Source organism: Bombyx mori, chromosome 20, assembly GCF_030269925.1.
Source record: "Bombyx mori chromosome 20, ASM3026992v2".
Classification (NCBI taxonomy): domain Eukaryota; kingdom Metazoa; phylum Arthropoda; class Insecta; order Lepidoptera; family Bombycidae; genus Bombyx; species Bombyx mori.
The window spans coordinates 11968949-11991672 of NC_085126.1; the positions used below are offsets into that span (position 1 = coordinate 11968949).

Here is a 22724-nt window from a genome sequence, read left to right on the forward strand (position 1 = left end):
CCCAACAGTAAAATAACTTTTAATCAATGCAAAACTATTTGAAAAGATGAAGATAACTGAAGATAATTGATGAAGATAAGATGAAGATAACTTTACTGGTGGTAGGACCTCTTGTGAGTCCGCGCGGGTAGGTACTACCGCCCTGCCTATTTCTGCTGTGAAGCAGTAATGCATTTTGGCTTGAAGGGCGGGGTAGCCGTTGTAACTATACTGAGACCTTAGAACTGATATCTCAAGGTGGGTGGCGCATTTACGTCGTAAATGTCTACGGGCTCCAGTAACCACTTAACACCAGGTGGGCTGTGAGGTCATCCACCTATCTAAGCAATAAAAAAAAAAGATAAATCGTCAATAAACCAACCTAAATCTGTATTTAACACTAATTACGGTGATTTGGATCACACAAAATAATTTATTAATCAATTGCACAAAATTTTCCCGCGTGCAGTGTTACGATCTCTAAAATAATTCAATGCATCGAAATATCCACCCTAACATCTTGTTTTTAAGTAGAAAATAACTTAGCATCACAATATAGTTCTCCTACAAAAGAAAATACCTTCAGGTGGCTTTGTCTCTTTCTCGCCGTCGAGAAATGTCAGAGAGAAACAAACTTCGCTCGCAGTAAGAGCAAGCCACGCTCCAAGATTAGTCTAACCAACAAAAACCAGTTTATGGCCAGCGAAACTCGTGATATGCCGCGCTTTCTGATACCTACCAATAAATTACTTTTTAATCACCATAAAATTGTTTTAAAAAACTAAATATGTTACATATTTAGTTTAAATCTTTGAAATTTAACTGTTTAACTGTGTTTTAAGTATAAGACCGTATTTATAAGTATATTTTTAAAAAAATATATATTTAAATTTCACGGACTAAGTTCGATTAATATTATTTTTAAATCGCGCGTGTTATGGTAATTAAATGTAAAGTTGTGTGACCACTCGGAAAGGCGTTGACCGCGTCGATAAGTACATTATGACATTCTCCGAATGTTTATTTTAAACTTAAAGTTAAGGTCGGCAAAGGAATTCCGAAAATATTTCAAGAAAAATAAGTTGTGAGTATATAAATATATACTTTATGTTAATTATTAATTTATTTAATGGCTAAGTACTAGACATTTATGTAAATTAGAGTAATTAAACTAGCGTGATAAAATTTTAATGTTTACACAGACACAATACTCAATTTTACTATATTTTGTAGTAATAATAATAATACAAATATTATCACAATTCAATCATACATACCATTATAGACGATTTGCAATATAAGAAATTAAAATGGTAAGAGTATGAATTTTATAAAAAAACACTAACTTACATTTACAAAAAGAAGACTATTTTTAAATAAAAAAAATGTTTCCAAAAACTTCATAAGAATGCTTTTCCTTATCATGTCGGAGCACTGGGAGGTAAATCCACCAATATCTCGCTAACATGGGAACCTACCTAAAAAAAAAACAAAATACTTAATTATAATCCAGAAATCTAACTTGCACAATTACAATGTGGACTTTAAGTCAAACAACTTAAATACTATTTTCAACAGAGCAACAATTTATTTAAAACTCACAGACTATTTAAAACTTAACCTAAAGAAGATAAAGATGATTTTTCTTTGTACAGAACTTTAGTATTTTTAGAACAAATTGGAATTTTAAAACATTGTTGTTTAGATATACAGGTAACTAGAATCAATTTAGTTACGTACGAATTGTTGTTTTACTTATGTTACGTACAGACGGTGAAATAAAATGTAACTTATATCAACGCAGTCAGAGTGCAATTCAGGTTACTCTGTTTGATGTCTTATATATACGTGAAGCAAAAATTTTGTATCCCTTTTTACGAAAATTGCGCGGACCGAGGAGTATAAAATTTCCGACACTTATAGAGAATATAGAGAAGGAGTGCACAATACTAATATTTTTTTTAAATAATGCATAAAAGATACATTCAATCAATAAAGAAAACATTACACACACTAACATTTATTTGACACACACACGCATGCATACTATTTGCTTATTGTCAAACTTTTCTTATTGCATAAAGTTCATGGTCAAATTGAGAATAGATTAAATATTGTTTGACTTTGTTAATATTTGTCTAAAGTGTAGTTTTGGCGAAATCTGTGATTATAGAAATATGATAAATAGTCTTTGACAATAGAACCTTAATAATGTTCAAACGTATGATTTCAATTAATTATAGTGGACGACTGCGGGACCACTACTTTAGATAGATTCGTACCTGGATTTCGCATCCGAACATCGCCGAAAGTAGATATTTATAAGAAACCTTGGCGGTGACGAATGCTCTAGGCATGCACGGAATTCAAGATCCAGGGTTCATAATACCGAGAAACGTTTTACAGAATTAAACCTACGATCTTTTTACCCGTATAGAAATTTGATATGATTTTGAATTGTGATTTGTGTTTTGATTTGTGCATTGATATGCACTGTTAGTTTCTTTTTTTTTACTTATTTGGGTGAATGATCTCACGGTCCACCTGATGTTAAGTGACTAACGGAGCACATAGACATCTACAAAGTAAATGCCGCCACCTAGCTTGAGACATGAGTTCTAAGGTCTCAATTTTTACAGTACAACGGCTGCCTAACCTTTCACACCGAACCGCATTACTGCTTCACGGCAGAAATAGTCAGGGTGGTAGTACCTACCCGCGCGAACTCACAAGACGTCTTACCACCAGTAATTACGCAAATTATAATATTGCGGGCTTGGGTTAGTTGGGCTGCACATTAACACTATAAGTGCTTCACAGACCTTTTTTTCCCTACCTATTCTTTGGTAGCTTTGGTAGCTTATAGCTATTCCAGCTACGCCCGGATCGGTCTAAAGGCTATAAGATATATCGCACGCCACGTCTCTTTCCGATGTCCGTCAATGTCAAACGGTTTTTTTTCTGACTGCCACGGCCATAGACCTTTATAATAGGGACGCGACATATTCTTCTATACGTACAATTGCTTATACAACATTAAATAGCATCCATTTTGAAGGCACTTACATAAACATATATCTACCTCGTTCTTACTCAGCACTGTAACTCGCAGGAAAACAATATAACAATGTTTCGTTTATCGATAAAACCTAATAACATTAAAATCTTCTGGGCAGCACTAAAACCGCCATGTTTAGCGGCCAGATGACGTCACAGTGGCACGCATTTTTGTTGACGTTTCATTTCCATAGGTTTCATACTTCAGTGGCCACGGCTTATTCCTGTCAGTGCCAAAAGGTCAGAGTTTTCTTGAAATTTTCTCATTTTATGATTTGATATTAACCCTTACGCACACCTTACGACATTTAAACACATGAGTGGATGAAGGGGTTAAGATTTTAAACATTTTGAATTTTTACATTGAATTGAGGTGTTAAGTACCTATAAACCATATTAGAGCTTATAACTCTGAGTTTAAAGGCTATTTTTAGAAATTGCATGTGATGAAGGAGTTATGTATGAAGAAAAAGTACAAATGACAAAAGTTGGTTGCCCTTTTTTTTTAAATTAACATTTTGTATCATATAACAAACTAGCGACCCGCCCCCGCTTCGCTTCGGAAACTGTAAAGTTATTATTGATTTCTCCACTATTTCATGGATGTTACCTATAAATATAAACCTTCCGCTTCGATCACTCTATCTATTAAACAAAACCGCATCAAAATCCGTTGCGTAGTTTTAAAGATTTAAGCATGCATAGGGACAGAGAAAGCGACTTTGTTTTATACTATGTAGTGATTCTATCATGTTCCCTTCATCTACTAATGTCTTCATTTCTGTCAGCGAAATGTGTTTCGCGTCGGAAGACACCAATGACCCTCGGTTACACTACGCTACACACGACTTGATAGTGACCGCTGACTTCCGGGTCGAGAGCTGATGGACCGTTTATCATCATCTAAAACTCGCTTTGAAGAAAGACGAAGAGAACCTCTTCATGGAGTTTCTCGCCGGATCTTCTCAGTGGATCGCGTTTCCGATCCGGTGGTAGATTCTACGAAGCACCGCTCTTACTAGGGCTAATGTTAGCAACGTCCTCTGATTAGAGCCCCGTGAGCTCTTCTACTAGCTCGGTTACGCTGGCATAGCCTCTAAAGATCAGCTTAAGTAGGAAAAAAAGTCGAATGTGACCGACACACAATTAAGCTCACATAAACGAACAATAAGACAGTCTTCTGAAGAAGCCACTAAAGAGATCTTAAGATTCCGACTCATCACGGTAATTACGTCAAGTAATAGCTAATTAAACTCACTCTGTACAAAGGTCGATGAGTCAAGTGGCGAAGTTTACTGCTTTTGAAGAAGTTTGGTTGGAAAACACAGACTCTTCGTTTGCAGTTCGCCTATTATGGTCAACCAGACAAACCCGGTACATGGTACTGACCGACCTTTGATTCCACTTTGATCATGTTATGTATTCACCATCAGAAACAGTAGGAGCGTGCGTATGATTTCTATATATGTTTAAAAGTCAATGTATGTATGTTCCCATAAGTCTCCGAAAAGGCTGGATCAGTTCTACGATTCTTCAGATTGGTGTTGAGATTTCCTGAAAATTTATAATCTTTTTTTTAAGATGATACTTTTACCTCTCCTGTCTAGTGCCCCTAGTCATGCGGCTCTAGAATGAACTTCCTTCTACGTTGTTTGCTCTGTGTTATAATATGTCCTCATTCGAGCCAGGTTTTAAGACTGCTATGCGATATGATATGTCCCTGCAATTGCTAACTAACGACTGCAACCTACAATCAGAGGGTTCGTATAATCGTACCCCTGCGGGGGCTAATAGACATATTTATGTAACTAAAGATGACGTAATATCTTTCTCCACACCTGACCAACCGTTTCTTTCGGTCATGCTTAGGACACGTGATATCCTCGCAAAACGATACCTACTGATTTTCTCGTAAAGGTCAAGAACTAACCGCTGTTTCTAATCAGTAAAGCGGTTCAGAGCGCGCCCTATCGCCGTCTGACACGCTCTGACAATCACAGAGAAAGCTTTGTGATTAGGGATGCCATCTAATGTTGGGCGCGGCCTTTTAAATAATACTCTCTTTGTATTCTCCAGAGGAACAATGTCGTCCTATTTAAATCTACTAGACGATGAAGTTTTTTTTTTGATAACGCCATCTTGTTGATTCTTTAAAGCGGTTAGTTGCCCTCAATTAAGAAAAATAGCATTATTATTCGCCAATAGATGTCGGGAAGAGTTGATTATTGAAAACACGAATAAAACAACATTTTCTGAAAATAAATCGTAGCTAGATCGATTTATCGCCCCCGAAATCCCCTGTATACTAAATGTTATGAAAATCGTTGGAGCCGTTTCCGAGATTCAGATTATATATATATATATATATATATATATATATATATATATATATATATATATATATATATATATATATATATATATATATATATATATATATATATATATATATATATATATATATATATATATATATATATATATATATATATATATATATATTAATATACAAGAATTGCTCCCCGTTTAAAGGTACAAGATATATATAAAAATGAATTGCTGTTAATTAGTCTCGCTAAACTCGAGAGCGGCTGGACCGATTTGGCTAATTTTGGTCTTGAATTATTTGTGGAAGTCTAGAGAAGGTTTAAAATGGTAGATAAATATTAAAATGCTCGGAATTAAATAAAAATAACAATTTTATTTTTCCTTTGATGTGTCCCCCGTCGGACGGATTCCTTTTGTTTGTTTTAAGTTTATTTTATACAAAAGTTTAGGTCTTTTATTTATCGATTGAGGCACTACGAAGTCTGGCGGGTCAGCTAGTCATTAATAAAACAATTTGTTGCCTTTTAAGAGACTGTTAAGTGAAAATAAGGAATTAAATTTGATGGAAAGACAAAGAGCGACTCAACTAACGCTGTCAATAATATTGGATGTTTCAAACAGCGCTCAATTCTAAACCCCCTCCGCCCCTCCCCTCAATTGTGATGCTGTGTGAGACATAGAATTATGTGGAGGATCCCCATTTCATTTCTTATCATGATGTATGCAAAATAATATTACAATGTCATAATAATCTTTATTGAGTGTGGGTTCAGTGTGTGCTTCGAATTAGATATGTGTCGTTCGTTCAATTTTAGAGATTCAGATCAGTACTGACCTGTTGACAAAATGATCCGGTTCGTACGACCCGTTCAGTCGAACGTTTGGATTACCGTTTATCACATCAATTTGTGACGTAATTAATATTATCAGGTCACTGGCTGGATAAAGTTTAGTATTGAATGACAGTTTAAAGCAACTGTTATAGTTCGATTGTTTACGTGAGATCAAAACAATGAAAATGCGCTATGCGTCATTATGCCACAACGAACGACTAACCGAGACGGACGCGAAGCAAGACGCCGCAACCCGAAATGACCCCTGGTTCTTTTCTTCTGATTCGCAGGTTTTGTTAAACGAGTCGATCTAGTGAACGACTCATATTTTTTGAAGTGACCCTATCGTTCGCGCGGATTTTGAGACCCGGGTCGTTTGATTCGTTCGTTCGCGAACGACACATATCTACTTCGAATCAAGTGGGGGTTTTGGGGGTTGATTGCTTCCCGCTTCCGTAGGTTTAACCCGCGATTCCCTACAAGTAACCCCTGGGTGGTGCAAAACGGGAGCCGAATACATAATCGGTGGTAGGACTTGTCCGACTGGCTGGCGACCACCCTCCAACTAGAGTCCGCCGCCAAATAGCCTAGCTGTGTTCCGGCGTGTGGGTTGGAGAGCCAGTGTTATTCCTACCCTTTCCTCTTCCTTGTTGGGGGTGAATCTTGGCGATACCTGGAACATGCGGAGCAGACGTGCGTGTGAGCTCGCGGGACGTGATTGTTTGACGGGGGTATAGGGAGACCCAGTGAAACGGTGTTCGCCGCCGCCCGCCGGTCAGTTGGGGACCTGAACCCGGGTGTCACTACTAAACTCCGCCCCGGGAAGCTGTCCCGCCAACCGGTGTAAAATCCTGTCGTGCGGTCGTCGTGCCGGAGTCGGAGACCGGAGTGGATCCCGGCGATCGCACGCAGGGTGGACTGGGGGCCCTTCCATGCCCTGCGTCAGTCGCTCACGCAACCCGTGGTCGAGCACGTACTGTGCTCCGCGCTTTATTCAGGTATTGTCACGATTTCGCCTCGAACATCCTACCCCGCCCAATCCCACTCTCCAAATAAAAAAAAATAAAAAAAAATGAAAGTTCGAAAAAGGAAAAGGGTTTTGTCGGCGACTCCCCATTCCACATTTAATGTGGATTTCAGCAATGTAAGGGGTCTACATAGCAACCTCGACGCCGTACACCACCATCTTGAGACGGCGCAGCCTGCCCTTCTTTTTCTGACGGAGACGCAGATATCTGCTCCGGATGATACTTCGTACCTTGAATACCCCGGCTACGTATTGGAGCACAACTTCCTGCGTAAAGCCGGGGTGTGTGTATTCGTCCGGGCTGATGTCTGTTGTCGCCGTCTAGGAAGTCTCGAACAACGGGACCTGTCCCTCTTGTGGCTGCGCGTAGATCACGGGGGCTGTACCCGAGTCTACGCGTGCCTGTACAGGTCCCACAGCAGTGATGCAGGTTCAGCTCTGATAGAGCATGTGCAAGAGGGGACTAACCGCGTGCTTGAGCAGTACCCATCTGCGGAGGTGATGGTTCTTGGAGACTTTAACGCTCATCACCAAGAGTGGTTGGGGTCCAGAACCACTGACCTCTCGGGTCGGACTGCCTACGATTTCGCCTTGGCCTACGGCCTCTCCCAGCTGGTGACACAGCCCACCCGTGTCCCAGATATTGAGGGGCACGAGCCTTCTCTGTTGGACCTTCTGCTGACCACCGATCCAGCCGGATACAGTGTGGTGGTCGACGCTCCACTTGGATCGTCTGATCACTGCCTTATCCGTGCTGCCACACCACTCTCTCGTCCTAGTCGTCGAACGACGACCAGGTATCGAAGAGTTTGGCAGTATTTGTCAGCAGATTGGGATGGATTGCGTGAGTTTTACGCATCCTACCCATGGGGGCGGTTCTGCTTTTCCTCTGCTGATCCTGACGTCTGTGCGGACCGTCTTAAAGACGTGGTGCTCCAGGGGATGGAATTGTTTATTCCCTCCTCTGAAGTGCCCGTTGGGGGTCGCAGCAGACCCTGGTATAACAATGCCAGCAGGGATGCTGCACACCTCAAGCGGTCCGCATACGTTGCATGGGATGATGCTAGGAGACGTCGGGATCCTAACATCTCAGAGGAAAGGCGGAAATATAACGCCGCTTCCAGGTCCTACAAGAAGGTTATTGCCAGGGCGAAATCGGAGCACGTTGCTAGAATTGGCGAGCGACTGAAGAGCTATCCCTCTGGGAGCCGTGCTTTTTGGTCGCTCGCCAAAGCTGCAGAAGGTAACTTTTGCAGGTCTAGTCTCCCACCACTACGCAAGTCCGATGACAGTCTGGCCCATAGTGCGAAAGAGAAGGCTGACCTTCTGGTCAAACTCTTCGCCTCGAACTCGACTGTGGACGACGGGGGTGCCACACCACCGAACATCCTCCGGTGTGATAGTTCCCTGCCGGAGATCTGCTTTACACAGTGTGCAGTCAGGCGGGAACTCCGACTCCTGGACGTCCATAAGTCGAGCGGGCCAGACGGCATCCCTGCAGTGGTTCTGAAAACGTGCGCCCCTGAGCTGACGCCTGCGCTAACGCGTTTGTATCGCCTCTCTTATTGCGCTAACAGGGTTCCGTCTTCTTGGAAGACTGCCCACGTCCACCCTATCCCCAAGAAGGGTGACCGGTCGGACCCATCGAGCTACAGGCCTATCGCGATAACTTCCTTGCTTTCCAAGGTGATGGAGCGAATAATTAATATACAACTCCTGAAGTATCTGGAGGATCGCCAGCTGATCAGTGACCGACAGTACGGTTTCCGTCACGGTCGCTCAGCTGGCGATCTTCTTGTATACCTTACTCACAGGTGGGCTGAAGCCTTGGAGAGCAAGGGCGAGGCTCTTGCTGTGAGCCTTGATATTGCGAAGGCCTTCGACAGGGTCTGGCATAGGGCACTTCTGTCGAAGCTACCATCTTACGGAATCCCCGAGGGTCTCTGCAAGCGGATCGCTAGCTTTTTGGATGGGCGGAGCATCACGGTCGTTGTAGACGGTGACTGTTCTGATACCATGACCATTAACGCTGGCGTTCCACAAGGTTCGGTGCTCTCCCCCACGCTTTTCATCCTGTATATCAATGACATGCTGTCTATTGATGGCATGCATTGCTATGCGGATGACAGCACGGGGGATGCGCGATATATCGGCCATCAGAGTCTCTCTCGGAGCGTGGTGCAAGAGAGACGATCAAAACTTGTGTCTGAAGTGGAGAACTCTCTGGGGCGAGTCTCCAAATGGGGTGAATTGAACTTGGTTCAATTCAACCCGTTAAAGACACAAGTTTGCGCGTTCACTGCGAAGAAGGACCCCTTTGTCATGGCGCCGCAATTCCAAGGAGTATCCCTGCAACCTTCCGAGAGTATTGGGATACTTGGGGTCGACATTTCGAGCGATGTCCAGTTTCGGAGTCATTTGGAAGGCAAAGCCAAGTTGGCGTCCAAAATGCTGGGAGTCCTCAACAGAGCGAAGCGGTACTTCACGCCTGGACAAAGGCTTTTGCTTTATAAAGCACAAGTCCGGCCTCGCGTGGAGTACTGCTCCCATCTCTGGGCCGGGGCTCCCAAATACCAGCTTCTTCCATTTGACTCCATACAGAGGAGGGCCGTTCGGATTGTCGATAATCCCGGTCTCACGGATCGTTTGGAACCTCTGGGTCTGCGGAGGGACTTCGGTTCCCTCTGCATTTTGTACCGTATGTTCCATGGGGAGTGCTCTGAGGAATTGTTCGAGATGATACCGGCATCTCGTTTTTACCATCGCACCGCCCGCCACCGGAGTAGAGTTCATCCATACTACCTGGAGCCACTGCGGTCATCCACAGTGCGTTTCCAGAGGTCTTTTTTGCCACGTACCATCCGGCTATGGAATGAGCTCCCCTCCACGGTGTTTCCCGAGCGCTATGACATGTCCTTCTTCAAACGAGGCTTGTGGAGAGTATTAAGCGGTAGGCAGCGGCTTGGCTCTGCCCATGGCATTGCTGAAGTCCATGGGCGACGGTAACCACTCACCATCAGGTGGGCCGTATGCTCGTCTGCCTACAAGGGCAATAAAAAAAAAAAAAAAAAAAAAAAAAAAAAAAAAAAAAAAAAAAAAAAAAAAAAAAAAAAAAAAAAAAAAAAAAAAAAAAAAAAAAAAAAAAAAGTGGCCCTGAAAATCCTATAGTGGGGTTTCCAGCTCATGATTCAAGACGAATGGTGGATGTCCACGTCGAGATATTGATTAGCTCCGGTAGCCAATCAAGACCGGATGGACCGTAAGCTGGAAAAATGAAAAGAAGATATGCGTATATTAAATTAAACCGTATATTTGTCAGCCCTGCAACCACGAGGCTAAGGAACTGATTTAGACATAGCACGAAGCCTGCAATAATTTGTTCAATCCATTATTACACTTTAGTAGGAACGCGACAATCATGACCAACATTTATTGACTTTATAAAAGCTCTAAAGCTTAAAAAAAATCATGAATCAGAACTCATAATATAGATTTTTAGGTTTTTTTTATGGAAGAATTACTGGTGACTTGGAAGTCTTTCTAGTGTCACTAGTACAGGTGGGTGAGGTCAGGCCAAGCCAGAAGAGTAGTTTGCTATCAGTTCCACCACTGAAGCAGGCCTGACAGAACGATGGCAGCTGTTTCGCGAATACATCTACTACCTGAGAAAGTCTGGCGAGAAACTCGGTGGGCTGATGTCATGATTTAGATTTGGTGTCACACTCTTTGACGGGAACAACGAGTACGGTTATAAGAGGACCAGGGTGACATGTGCTTGCTACTAGTGTAGTTGTAGGCCCATCATCAATTCAATCATCATGATTGAGTACGACCCCAAAGCAATAAGGCACAAATTGAAAGGTGGGTCTGAAGGGTTTGGTAGCCGTTGTAACTATACTGAGACCTTAGAACTTATATCTTAAGGTGGGTAGCGCATTTACGTTGTAGATGTGTATGGGCTACAGTAACCACTTAACAGCCTGGCCACGGGACATTCGCCGATACGAATATTCGCGCGGTGCGAACGGCGAAGCGTCTAGCGACTAAAATAAGCGCATAGAAATGTACCTAACAAGCCACGCGCACCGGCGACCGGCGAAGCGACCGGCGAAATGTACCGAGCGAATCGCGCGATGCGGCGGGCGAGCAAAACAAATGCATGAATACGGACGGCGCGAGCCACGAAGTCGAGCGGTAGTCGCGGCGAATAGTACAGTGATTAAATGAGTTTAGTTGTTTTCGCCGCGAAAAATTAACGCCGAAATTTTTATATTTTTTATTTATTTTTTATTTTATATTTTTAAAGTCGTCGTGGCCTAACGGACGTCCGGTGCAATCGTGTTGAGCGATGCACCGGTGTTCGAATATCAGGCGGGTACCAATTTTTGTAATGAAATACGTACTCAACAAATGTTCACGATTGATTTCCACGGTGAAGGAATAACATCGTGTAATAAAAATGAAATCCTCAAAATTATAATTTGCGTAATTACTGGTGGTAGGACCTCTTGTGAGTCCACACGGGTGGGTACTACCCGTCTGCCTATTTCTGCCGTGAAGTAGTAATGCGTTTCGGTTTGAAGGGTGAGGCAGCCATTATAACTATACTTGAGACCTTAGAACTTATATCTCAAGGTGGGTGGCGCATTTACGTTGTGGATGTCTATGGGCTCCAGTAACCACTTAACACAAGGTGGGCTGTGAGCTCATCCACCCATCTAAGCAATAAAAAAAATTTAGCTGAAATACTAGCTAGACCAGCTATTTGGAAGTCTAGCCACCCAAAGTATTTCTCGTACTTCTTGTGGAATTCTCCATCTATAGATATACTCCGATTCTTATTCAAATCATGTACTTCACAATCTTTTCCAAATAATAGGTCCTGAACCAAAAAACTATTAATTTGTAAGCAATATCGAGATAATTTCGATATAGACATTTCGCTGTCGGACTTCCTTACTAGTCGCGGCGGCGAACGTGAGTACCCGTGGCCTGCAAACGGTGCTGCGCGAATGGTCGCCTCGTCCACCGCTTCGCTGTTCGCACCGCCGATCCCCGTGGCCAGGCCGTAACACCAGATGGACTGTGAGCTCGTCCACCCATCTAAGCAATAAAGAACAAGTTACGTTTGTGTTGTCATAATCATGATATTTATCACTAACTTTTACGCGCGGCTCCACTCGCGTTTGTGTAAAAAGATTCCTCGTTAACAGTATCTTTCTTTGAGATAAAAGGTTTCCTATATCCTTTTTTTGTGATCGAAAACAAACAAAAATAACAAAAAACCGGATTCCGTCCACTTTAAATCACAAAGTATTTTCTTCCAAGAAACCTCGCATTGATTTTGGGAAGTTTTAAACGCAGCCATGTCCAAATACAAATTAATAATGTAAATGAAGCTTCTTTGTTACATTTGTAAGGTTTATAATTATATTAGCGACCCGCCCTCGCTTCGCTTCGGAAACCGTAGTTTATTATTGATTTCTCCACTATTTCATGGATGTTATTATACATATAAACCTTCCTCTTCAATCACTCTATCTATTAAAAAAACCGCATCAAAATCCGTTGCGTAATTTTAAAGATTTAAGCATACATAGGGACAGACAGATATAGGGACAGAGAAAGCGACTTTGTTTTATACTATGTAGTGATTATCATTTGATAGTACTCATGTCTCTAAACGATTATTTCAGAGAATGCGCGAGAGTATGCGGAGGTTAGCCTTTGACGACGGCGAAGAGAAGGCGGTGAGGGGGGTGCGAAGAGTGCGGGTGGAACTCCTCGACGGTGACCATATCACCATCGAAGTACACGTGAGTTTTATTTACGAACTAGTTGACCCGGCAGACTTCGTAGTGCCTCAATCAATATCTTGATGTGTTTCGAAGACTCGTATAAAATTAATGGTTGTATCTTCTCTGTGCGCTCACATGGCTGTCCTCGTCGAACTCATGGCCTCCGATGAAAAGTTCGACGTGCGAATTAACCCATTTGCACAACCCAGTGAGTTTCTCGTTAGATCTTCTCAGTGGGTCGCGATTCCGATCCGGTGGTAGATTCAGCGAAGCACTGCTCTAGCTAGGGCCAGTGTTAGCAATTCTCTCAAGTTGAACCCGTGAGCTCATTCACTGGTCCGCGTGAAGTTGGAATAGCCCTTTAGGCTACCGACGATTAAGTAGGGAAAAAAATCACTTGACTTATCCGATTGATTTTAATCTTCGTGAACGGTCGGTTAGTTCCTTTGTCGTCTATTTTATGTACATATGAAAACGGTCAATTCGTTCATTGTCGTCTGGTTCGTGTTCGTCTTTAAGGAAGTCAAAAAAAGTACTGCCTGCCGCTAGTCACGTCCGCCCTCGTTCCATTTCTCTCTTTATTTTTGAATTCCTGTCAAATCTCTGTCTTGGTCTATGTCTAGTTGTTGTAGGTCGTATCTCCTGTCAAAGAGGTTGTACGACACGACACTTCGTCCGTTTGTTGTACCATCTCTGAACAGCCTCAATAACATCAGAGAAGATTGGTGATGTGCGAATGGTTTTAGCAAATGAGTATTTTCATACTTAACCCATTATCTGACCGGCCTGTGATCGGGTTTCACTGTGCACTAACAATCGTAAGCTTATTTCGAATAATAAAACATCGTTAGTCATTTATTTGATCAACTTATATTAATACATGAAGAATTTTAAAAACCTTATGAACCTACACAATGTGTCTGTTCAATAATTGTCTAATTCATTCCGAAGCACTAGTGTCAAAAGATGAAAAACGGTCCCACCAATTTTTTTTTTCTCCGTTACCTAATCGTCGGTAGCGTAAGGGGCTATATGCTCATAGTTTGGTAAGGCAGCTCACGGGGTTTAACCTAGGAAAAATTGCTATGACTGGCCCTGACAAGAGTAGTGCTTGGCTGAGTTTACCACCGGATCGAAATCGCGACACACTGAGAAGTTCCGGCGAGAACATTAATGGGTTTATTTCGCCAGCTTACGAGATCTACTAAAACTGGTGATCAATGGGCATGTCGGTAATGAACAAATTGACTCGATCGTGATCAATGTATTGTGTTTCAATGTAGTGTTTTTAAAGAGCACACCACAGTTTTTAGTAGACTCACTTTAGGATCTTTTACGGGTATTTTACGATTGTTCCACCCACGTCCGCGTGCTGGATAAACATTTGTGGATATCACAGAGAGCTGTTACAATTTGCTTTTTATAGTATTGATTTAATTGAATTTAGTTTACTATTATTTTAAGTTTTTTTTTATTGCCCTTGTAGGCAGATGAGCATACGGCCCACCTGATGGTGAGTAGTTACCGTCGCCCATGGACTTCAGCAATGCCAGGGGCAGAGCTAAGCCGCTGCCTACCGCTTAATACTCTCCACAAGCCTCGTTTGAAGAAGGACATGAAGAAGGACATGAAGTTAACTTTTATTTAGAGAAGTCTCACCGATCTGTCTTGTTCCTTTATATCCGTGTTACAACACAATGCCCTAGTCAGTTACGTTGCTTGTAGGAATACGTGAGCTCAGTGACTTACTCACATTTGACACATAGATTTAGAATTTGTATAAAAGCTTCTAAAGTAATCGCTATTACAATATAATTGAAGTATTCTATTATAAGTAAGGTCATCAATGCGGTGGAACGACCATATCAAAACTACAGTGGGAGGTCCCCTAAATGAATCCACCAGAATTGCCTCGAGCAGGGAGATATGGTGGGACATTTTGAGACGCTTCAAGTCTGCTCCCTCTAACACTACATAGACTACCACGATTACTAAATCAAGAGTGCCATGATTGAGAAGAAGGAGAATAGTAGTATGCCAATTTTAAAGAAACAATATATAAAGAAAGAAAGAAAACATTTATTCACTAAACACAGTGAAAATGAGTTATTACATAAGTAATTATTTGACATGCGAATTTTAGTGCAGTGCAAGATATTATGATATTATATAATTTACCTTTCATTCATCCATGATTCAACAAATAATTAAAAAAATCATTTATTTTGAATGTCGTCCCTAAGAAAATCGTTTATGTGATAATAATTTTCACTAATAAGATTAAAATGATATCTCCCAATCAATTGGAAAAATTTGACGGCGCGTCTCTATAGAGATATATAGATCGTTTTGTCTATTTCTGAAATAGTATCCACGCACTTACTACCCGGTTCCCGTCTCAATAACAACTTGCAGCCGGTCCTGTGTCGGATTATTTTGGTTTTACAATCATAATACAATGTCGTGCCCGAGAAACAGCTTTATGATTTACTGAAGACATTAAATATTCCTTCCACTTTGTATTAATAACTACGCATACATTTTCATTGCTTTGATTGCATATGAACTGACTGACGTATGTACTGAAGTGTTTACTAGAGCGTATAGACGTCATAATGCGAGCTTATGCCCACTGACTTTAAAATATAATGTTAAATTAAAGTCTCAATCATTTAGTGTAAATGCTTACTATTGCTACGCGCTGGGGTTCGGGATAAATAAAATTTAACCAAAGTACAACTAAAAACTGTATTCAACACTTAGAACACTTAAAACACTCAACAAACACTTTAAAACTCTCAATTCGCTTGTTCCGCTTCGCTTCAGGTGATTCGTTCGCTGTTTCGCTTCAAGTAGTTCGGTTACTGACTGACTCCGTGCCATCTCTACAACGCTTTTATAGCCGATACCTCATCCCTAGAATTATCGAGAATATTCCACACATCTCTAGTAGTAGTTTCCGCTATCTGACAATAGATGACGTTGTACTTCTCGAGCGTTGTAGATACTACTAGATCCTTCGATATTCGTTCGACTATTTGGCGATAGATGGCTTTACTCTTACCGGCGTAACAATATCTTAAATGGACAGAATGAAACCAAAAAACATATGTACTAAAAGAGCAAAAAAAAAGCGCCTCACTACGGACATTGACATGGAGACATGGTTAAAGGAGGAAAATCCAGCGAGCGTTGGCGTCAGGCAGGCAGCGCGTCGTTGGACAGCTCGTGTCAAATTCCAATGTCAAAGTCAATAAGACTGCGCTGACCCCTACTTTAAAGGTTTATGCTGACCCCAAATATGTGGGATGAGATTCATTATTTTAAATATTTAGACTAAAATTTAGATTTACAAATACCAAAAATCATATTTTATTTGTCGATCTGTATTTTCACAATGGCGTGGCTAATAAAAGTATTTATTATCTACAAAATCCCATCGCCTAATTACTCAATCTACTCAATCAATGTTCCAGCGGAAAGCCCGCGGTGAAGACCTGCTAGACAGAATCTGCGAGGACCTTGACGTCGCCGAGAAAGATTACTTTGGACTTCTGCACCTCCAGCGAGGGGACCCCAGGGTGTGGGTCGATCTCAACAAGCGACTGTCCAAGACTTTTAGAAGTAAGTTTGAGACAATTACGCCAACAACCTCGTTCGGTATGTTTTTATTGCTTAGTGGACGAGCTCACAGCCCACCTGGTGTTAAGTGGTTACTGGAGCCCATAGACATCTACAACGTAAATGCGCCACCCGCCTTGAGATATAAGTTCTAAGGTCTCAGTATAGTTACAACGCCCCACCTTTCAAACCGAAACGCATTACTGTTTCACGGCAGAAATAGGCGGGGCGGTGGTACCTACCCGTGCGGACTCACAAGAGGTCCTACCACCAGTAAGCTACCACAAGTTTGATATTACTATGAAGCAAATCTGTTTTCTGCATAAATGTAGTACTGTGTGATGGAATTGTAGCATTGAGGTGGGTTTTAGAACCGTATAGCAAAGTTTTAGGACCTTATATCACTTTAAGACGCTATTTTTTTAAATTAGCTGTTTTAATAACTGTTTTATGGGACTAGCGTAGTACCACAATGCAGATTTCGGGCACAATACAAAGTTTGAAGAGTTAGCTCTGGTCTTGCCAATGTTGTTAAGATTAAGAATTAGATCAGAAGTCTGAATAGACTGCGCAAAGAGGACGTCTAGTTGCGAATTCCGCCTCTTCATCTGTCTAGCTTTTGTTTTTACTGCGAATATTAAAGCTTATGACAGATTGACTGAAAGATAACCAGTGACCTTCGAAAAAATCTAACAGATGAACCCTGGGAAGTAATGTTTGCTGTTAAATTCTACCCCCCGGAACCCACGGCGCTGGAGGATGAAGTGTCCAGATACCAAATCGGTCTGGCCGTCAAGAAGGATATTGCCGAAGGTATGATTTCATGTAAAACTAATTTATCTAAAGCTAATTTTAACAGTTGATTTCAATAAAAAATTAACACCAATCTATCCATTTCGATAAAGCGGCACGACACAAGAACCCTCTATTCGTGGCCGCCGACAACTACATTCCCAATGGAATGGAAAGCAGTCGATGTCGCCTACTAGTTAAGGTTACGCTGAAATAGCCTCTCAAGGCTATCAGTATAGGTAGAGAAAAAAAACAATCTACAAATAAGTATCCATAGAACTGGCACTTAGTGGCGGAGAGTACTGATGGCCGATTGAACTTCGCAAGCTGTCTGTAAGTAAGAAGCGGGGAAAGTGCAGTTATGATAACACAAACAATTTACTATATTGTATTCAGTTTTCATGAGCCGCAGAAGTAGTAGGAATCATTTTCCCATAGACACAAACGATTGTTTTCTTGCCGGATCTTCTCAGTGGGTCGCCATTTCGGTCCAGTGATAGATTCGGCGAAGCTCATGCTGGGGCTAGTGTTAGCAAATTCTCTCAGGTTGAGCCTGTGAGCTATCCGTCCGCGCGTAGCTGGAAATATTAGATTTTTTCTAAGGATTGTGATTGGTATAGGTGTGCGGAGGAGCGAGCCTCACGACTCTCCTGGTGTTGAGTAGCTAACGGAGCCCAATGCGCTGTGAGTCGTTGTCTACCTTGAGACATGAGGACTTAGTCTCATTGAACTGTAATTATTCATTACTTGTAGTGTGCCTGTGTGTTGTATTGGGCTAGAGTGTGTGTGTGCGGGTACGGTGACGAAGGAGTGTTCTTCAGTTCTAAGCGTCCTGAACGTCCGCAGGTCGGCTGCCCTGCTCCCCCATCACTCTAGCGCTGCTGAGCTCGTACGAGCTGCAGGCGGCGGCGGGAGACCACGGGGCGGGGTGTCAGTGTGGGGCGCTGCTGGCGGCCGCCCCGCCCCCACCCGCGCCCCTCGCGCGCTCCGCCCTGCAGGACAACGTGCACGCCCTCTATCTGAAACACAGGTACGGCTCCATGGTTTGCCGATGCCAAAACTTATTTCTTCTTCTTTGTCTCCTCCTTATCCCACTAGGGGGATCGACACAGTGAATTCTTCTCTTTCATTCTCTTCTATCAGTCGTCATCTCACTCCTCTCTCTCTCATTATGTCACTCACACACTCCATGTCTTTTTCGGTCGACCTCTTCCCCCTCTACATTTTTTGTCAGTTACATTTTGTTCAATATCCAATTTACAATTCTGACTGACAGTAATGTGGTTCTCTTCTTCTTAGTCGCATATTTCATTACTGAAGGTCGTGTTCCTGAAAGCTCTTCGTGGCTCTTTGTACCATCAGTTTCCATTTCCTTCGGTTTTCGGTTCCTCGCAGGGCGATCGCAACAGAGAGTCCAGTGAGCGCCTGATCTGACCAACGGTTTGGCGGCCGGCCGGCGGGTCATTTCCCTTCTGCCTTGCCCACCACAGTCAATTTTTCCATGTAGCTTGTTGGCCGCCGAGTAACCTGACCAAAGTAACCAAGAACCTTCAAGACGAAGACACTAATCTAATTGCACTAATATATTATATCCCAAAACTTGGTATGAATGAGCGGTCGGTTGATCGGCTGTCGGTCGGCAGGGGCATGAGTCCGGCGCAGGCGGAGCTGCAGTACCTGGCGAGCGCCGCGCGCCTGCCGCTGTACGGCGCGCACACGCACGCCGCGCGTGACGTCACGCTCGCACTCTCCGCCGCGGGACTCGCGCTCTGCAACGAAGGGTACCGACACTACACACCTCACACCTCACGTCTCACACCTCACGTCTCACACCTCACACCTCACGTCTCACACCTCACGTCTCACACCTCACGTCTCACACCTCACACCTCACGTCTCACACCTCACGTCTCACGTCTCACACCTCACACCTCACATCTCACGCCTCATACCTCACATCTCACGCCTCATACCTCACATCTCACGCCTTACACCTCACACCTCATGTACGAGTCATGTATCGTATATGGCACGCGCGTATTCTGTACGATACATGACTCGTACACCTCACATGCCAAAAAGTGCACATTCACATTCATTTTGCGCTAAAAACAATAAACATTTTTTGTTTTCTTATTGCTGACAAACACTCAAACACGCGCCAGCGACACCAGAGGCCCGGCCTCCAGGAGTCGAGCAATTCCGCGCCCCCCCCCCCGCGGTTACACCTCATAGCCCTGACCATTCATCGCAACCAAAATTGTTTGATGTGTGTTGAAAAAAACTAGTCCACATTTCCCAGGTCTCCACAGTTAGGATCAGATCTGTACATAAAGGAGCGGGGGGTCCATGACACTCTCGGTTTGTTTAATTTCAACAACTTAATTTCCTCAACCTCCAGAAGGCTTGCAGACGTGTGAAGGGCTGACGACGGCCCGGCGCCTGGTCAGGGTCGCGAGCCTGCAAATGTGATGATGTGAAATCCGCAGCGTGGTGCTGAGCCGCTTCCCGTGGCCGAAGATAATAAAGATGAGCTACAACAAGCGCTCGTTTACCCTGAAGCTGCGGGCCAGCGAGTTCGATGAGTTCGAGACGGACGTGAGCTTCAAGCTGCCCTCGACGAGAGCTTGCAAGAAGCTGTGGAAGTGCAGCGTGGAGCATCACATATTTTTTAGGTACGAGGCTTGGATTGTTCGATATTTTAAGCTTACAGTTCGATGATATACTAACTGGAAAGCAAGCGTCGCCCATGACAATAAGAACATTAGTATTTAAGCTCTCAGCCCACCTGGTGTTAAGTGGTTACTGGAGCCCGTAGACATACACAACGTAAATGCGCTACCCACCTTGAGATATAAGTTCTAAGGACTCAGTATAGTCACAACGGCTGCCCCACCCTTCAAACGCATTACTGCTTCACGGCAGAAATAGGCAGGTTGGTGGTACCTACCCACGCGGACTCACAAGAGGTCCTGCCACCAGTAATAACAATCTTCTTCTTCTTTCTACTTTCTTATTACCATCTGCTGGGGTGTACGGCTCGAATCAAATCTTTCTATTTACATCGGTCTCGGCCTTTCATCATCAATGAATAACACTATTAATACTATATTCGTGTTACAGACGAGAGGCTCCGGTGTCTGTCCCGGGTCGGCACGGAGCCTGGGGCTCTCCGTCCTGCCGCCGCACGCTCCGCCAGCTGCGGGCGCGCCCACCACACCTGACCTCCTGATGCTGAACCTATTCGACTGATTGCTGGCTCCTAGACAGAGATCCATTTGAGTGAATGTTTATTACTCGTTTTGTATGTACGTGTCTACAATGTTTCAATACGAGAGATGTTCCAGTTGCTTCGGTACTCATGACGGCTCACGGCGGCCATCGCACACATACAGTCAGTACTTGCGAACTTCGTCGGAAATGAATATGTGACGATAGCCAACACAGAACACAAGATATTTGACAGACGCCTGAATCTGGTAGGCAGCGGCTTGGCTCTGCCCCTGGAATTGCTGAAGTCCATGGGCGACGGTAACCACTCACCATCAGGTGGGCCGTGTGCTCGTCTGCCTACAAGGGAAATGAAAAAAACAAAAAAATCGCTTACAACATTTTCAAGATAAGCTTGCATATGTACAAGTTCTGAACAACATTCGGACCGTCGGTCTACCGAGCAATATCACCCGCTCGGTGGAAGATCTTCCCATTGTCGTTATACCTACAAATAAAACTATCAAGCGTCTGGAAGCAGACTTGAGTAGATACTTTGTTGTTTTTATTTTGATGAGCGCTCAGCACAGTGTAGTTAGTGGGTGCGGCGCCGGCGGGCGCTCCGCCCCTCCAAGTACCGACGTCGCAGAATCAACTTCCTCTGCTCCTACTGCTTCTTGCTCCTAGTGCTCATCAACTTTTAGCTTTTAAGATTTAAATTGTAAGCTGCTTATATAAATAGCATTGTAATGTTTAGAACGCAAGTGCCATTATTATTATAATTAAAATCTGCCGACAGATAATGACGTGTTTTATTTCTATTTTTTCTCTCGTCAGCTCAGGTGAACCTGCGAAGCCTCACGGGCGCTCAGAGTTCGGTCGGAAGCTGCGGATTTATACTTTAGTGACGTAAATGACGTAATGGACGGAAAGAGACGTGCTGGGCGAAGAAAGAAGTCATGGCTCCGGAATATCCGGGAGGGGACCGGTATTGCCTCCGTCGAACAGCTGTTCCGGTTGGCTGCTGACAGAAATGAATACAGGAAGCTAACGGCCAACCTTCAGGATTGAAGAGGCACTGAAAGAAGAAGACGTAAATGAATATGTTAGAGAAGAATGAGTCATACGTTTTAAAATCTCGTTTTCAAACTCCTCGTGAACGCGTGTATTGTTGTTGTGGATGTTTCAAGAACTACATGTGGTGCTGTCTCGTAAAAAAATATTAAGTATCAAAAATTTGTGATTATTTGAGATCATCCAGACAGGTCCTTTTATCACTGGATCCGTTCGCCGCCGGAGCGGACTGTTTTCTTACGTGGAACCGCTCAATTAGTCCAGGATACTTCACAAGGGATACTTTATCCATGCATCATGCAGCTATGGGATGAACCCTTATAATGTTCCTTAACGCTACCACATGAAGTCGTCGCGGGCTACAGAATAAGACGCCCTATGCACTTGTATCGAAAAAAAAAAAATACTACCTTAGCTAGTCACCTAAGGTAACCGGGCGAGTAGGTGAGCTCACGGGGCCCTAACCTGTGGACGTTGCCAAAACTAGTGCTAGTAAGAGCCGTGCTTCGCAGAATCTACCACCGGATCAGAAACGCGACCCACTGAGAAGATCCGGTGAGAAACTCAGAGAGTTGCGTCTGTGAGTTAATTTGCTTTGAGAACGGTGACCGGTGCTTGAGGTATCTAAAAGCATTGTTAATGGATCGGGAGGATCCGAAATGACGTGTTTGGGGCGACGTCGACTGTTTACCTTTCGGTCCACAGGATCAGGAATGTAGTTTCCGGCGGCCACGATGAAGGAAGGTATTCGTGTAGCGCCACTTTATCGAAGTGGGGGATTGACTTCCACGGTGAAGGTATAACATCGTGTAATAACAGTCAAACCCGCAAAATTGTAATTTGCGTAATTACAGGTGGTATAACCTCGCGTGAGTTCGCACGGGTAGGTACCAGGTAGGTACCAGGGCAGAATGGAAAGCAGTCGACTTCACCCAAAACACGTCATCTCGGATCCTCCCGATCCACTAACGGTGCTTTTAGGTACTTCAAGCACCGGTCACCGTT

At 43.3% G+C, this 22724-nt stretch overlaps 1 protein-coding gene across 2 annotated transcripts; it reads left to right on the top strand.

Annotated features, from left to right (window-relative positions):
- The first annotated feature begins 596 nt into the window (after nucleotides 1-596).
- LOC105841612 (protein 4.1) lies at nucleotides 597-21448 on the top strand. Of its 2 annotated transcripts, XM_012690246.4 has the most exons (8): nucleotides 601-1063; nucleotides 12921-13040; nucleotides 16499-16646; nucleotides 17340-17456; nucleotides 18282-18465; nucleotides 19079-19216; nucleotides 19925-20110; nucleotides 20559-21448. In XM_012690246.4, exons 2-8 carry the CDS (start codon nucleotides 12924-12926, stop codon nucleotides 20665-20667), a joined length of 999 nt encoding a protein of 332 aa, XP_012545700.1. In that variant the 5' UTR covers nucleotides 601-1063; nucleotides 12921-12923; the 3' UTR covers nucleotides 20668-21448. The 2 variants fall into 2 exon arrangements, with proteins under 2 accessions (XP_062530430.1, XP_012545700.1); XM_062674446.1 differs by lacking the exons at nucleotides 19925-20110; nucleotides 20559-21448 and having other exon boundaries at nucleotides 597-1063; nucleotides 19079-19899.
- Nucleotides 21449-22724: the final 1276 nt, after the last annotated feature.

Excerpts from the sequence above, each read along its gene's own strand:
- LOC105841612 (XM_062674446.1), top strand. The coding sequence starts at position 12,924 with ATGCGCGAGAGTATGCGGAGGTTAGCCTTTGACGACGGCGAAGAGAAG. Across the intron at positions 17,457-18,281 it reads CAAGAAGGATATTGCCGAAG|GTCGGCTGCCCTGCTCCCCC; the intron begins GTATGATTTCAT and ends GAACGTCCGCAG. Across the intron at positions 18,466-19,078 it reads GCCCTCTATCTGAAACACAG|GGGCATGAGTCCGGCGCAGG; the intron begins GTACGGCTCCAT and ends GTCGGTCGGCAG.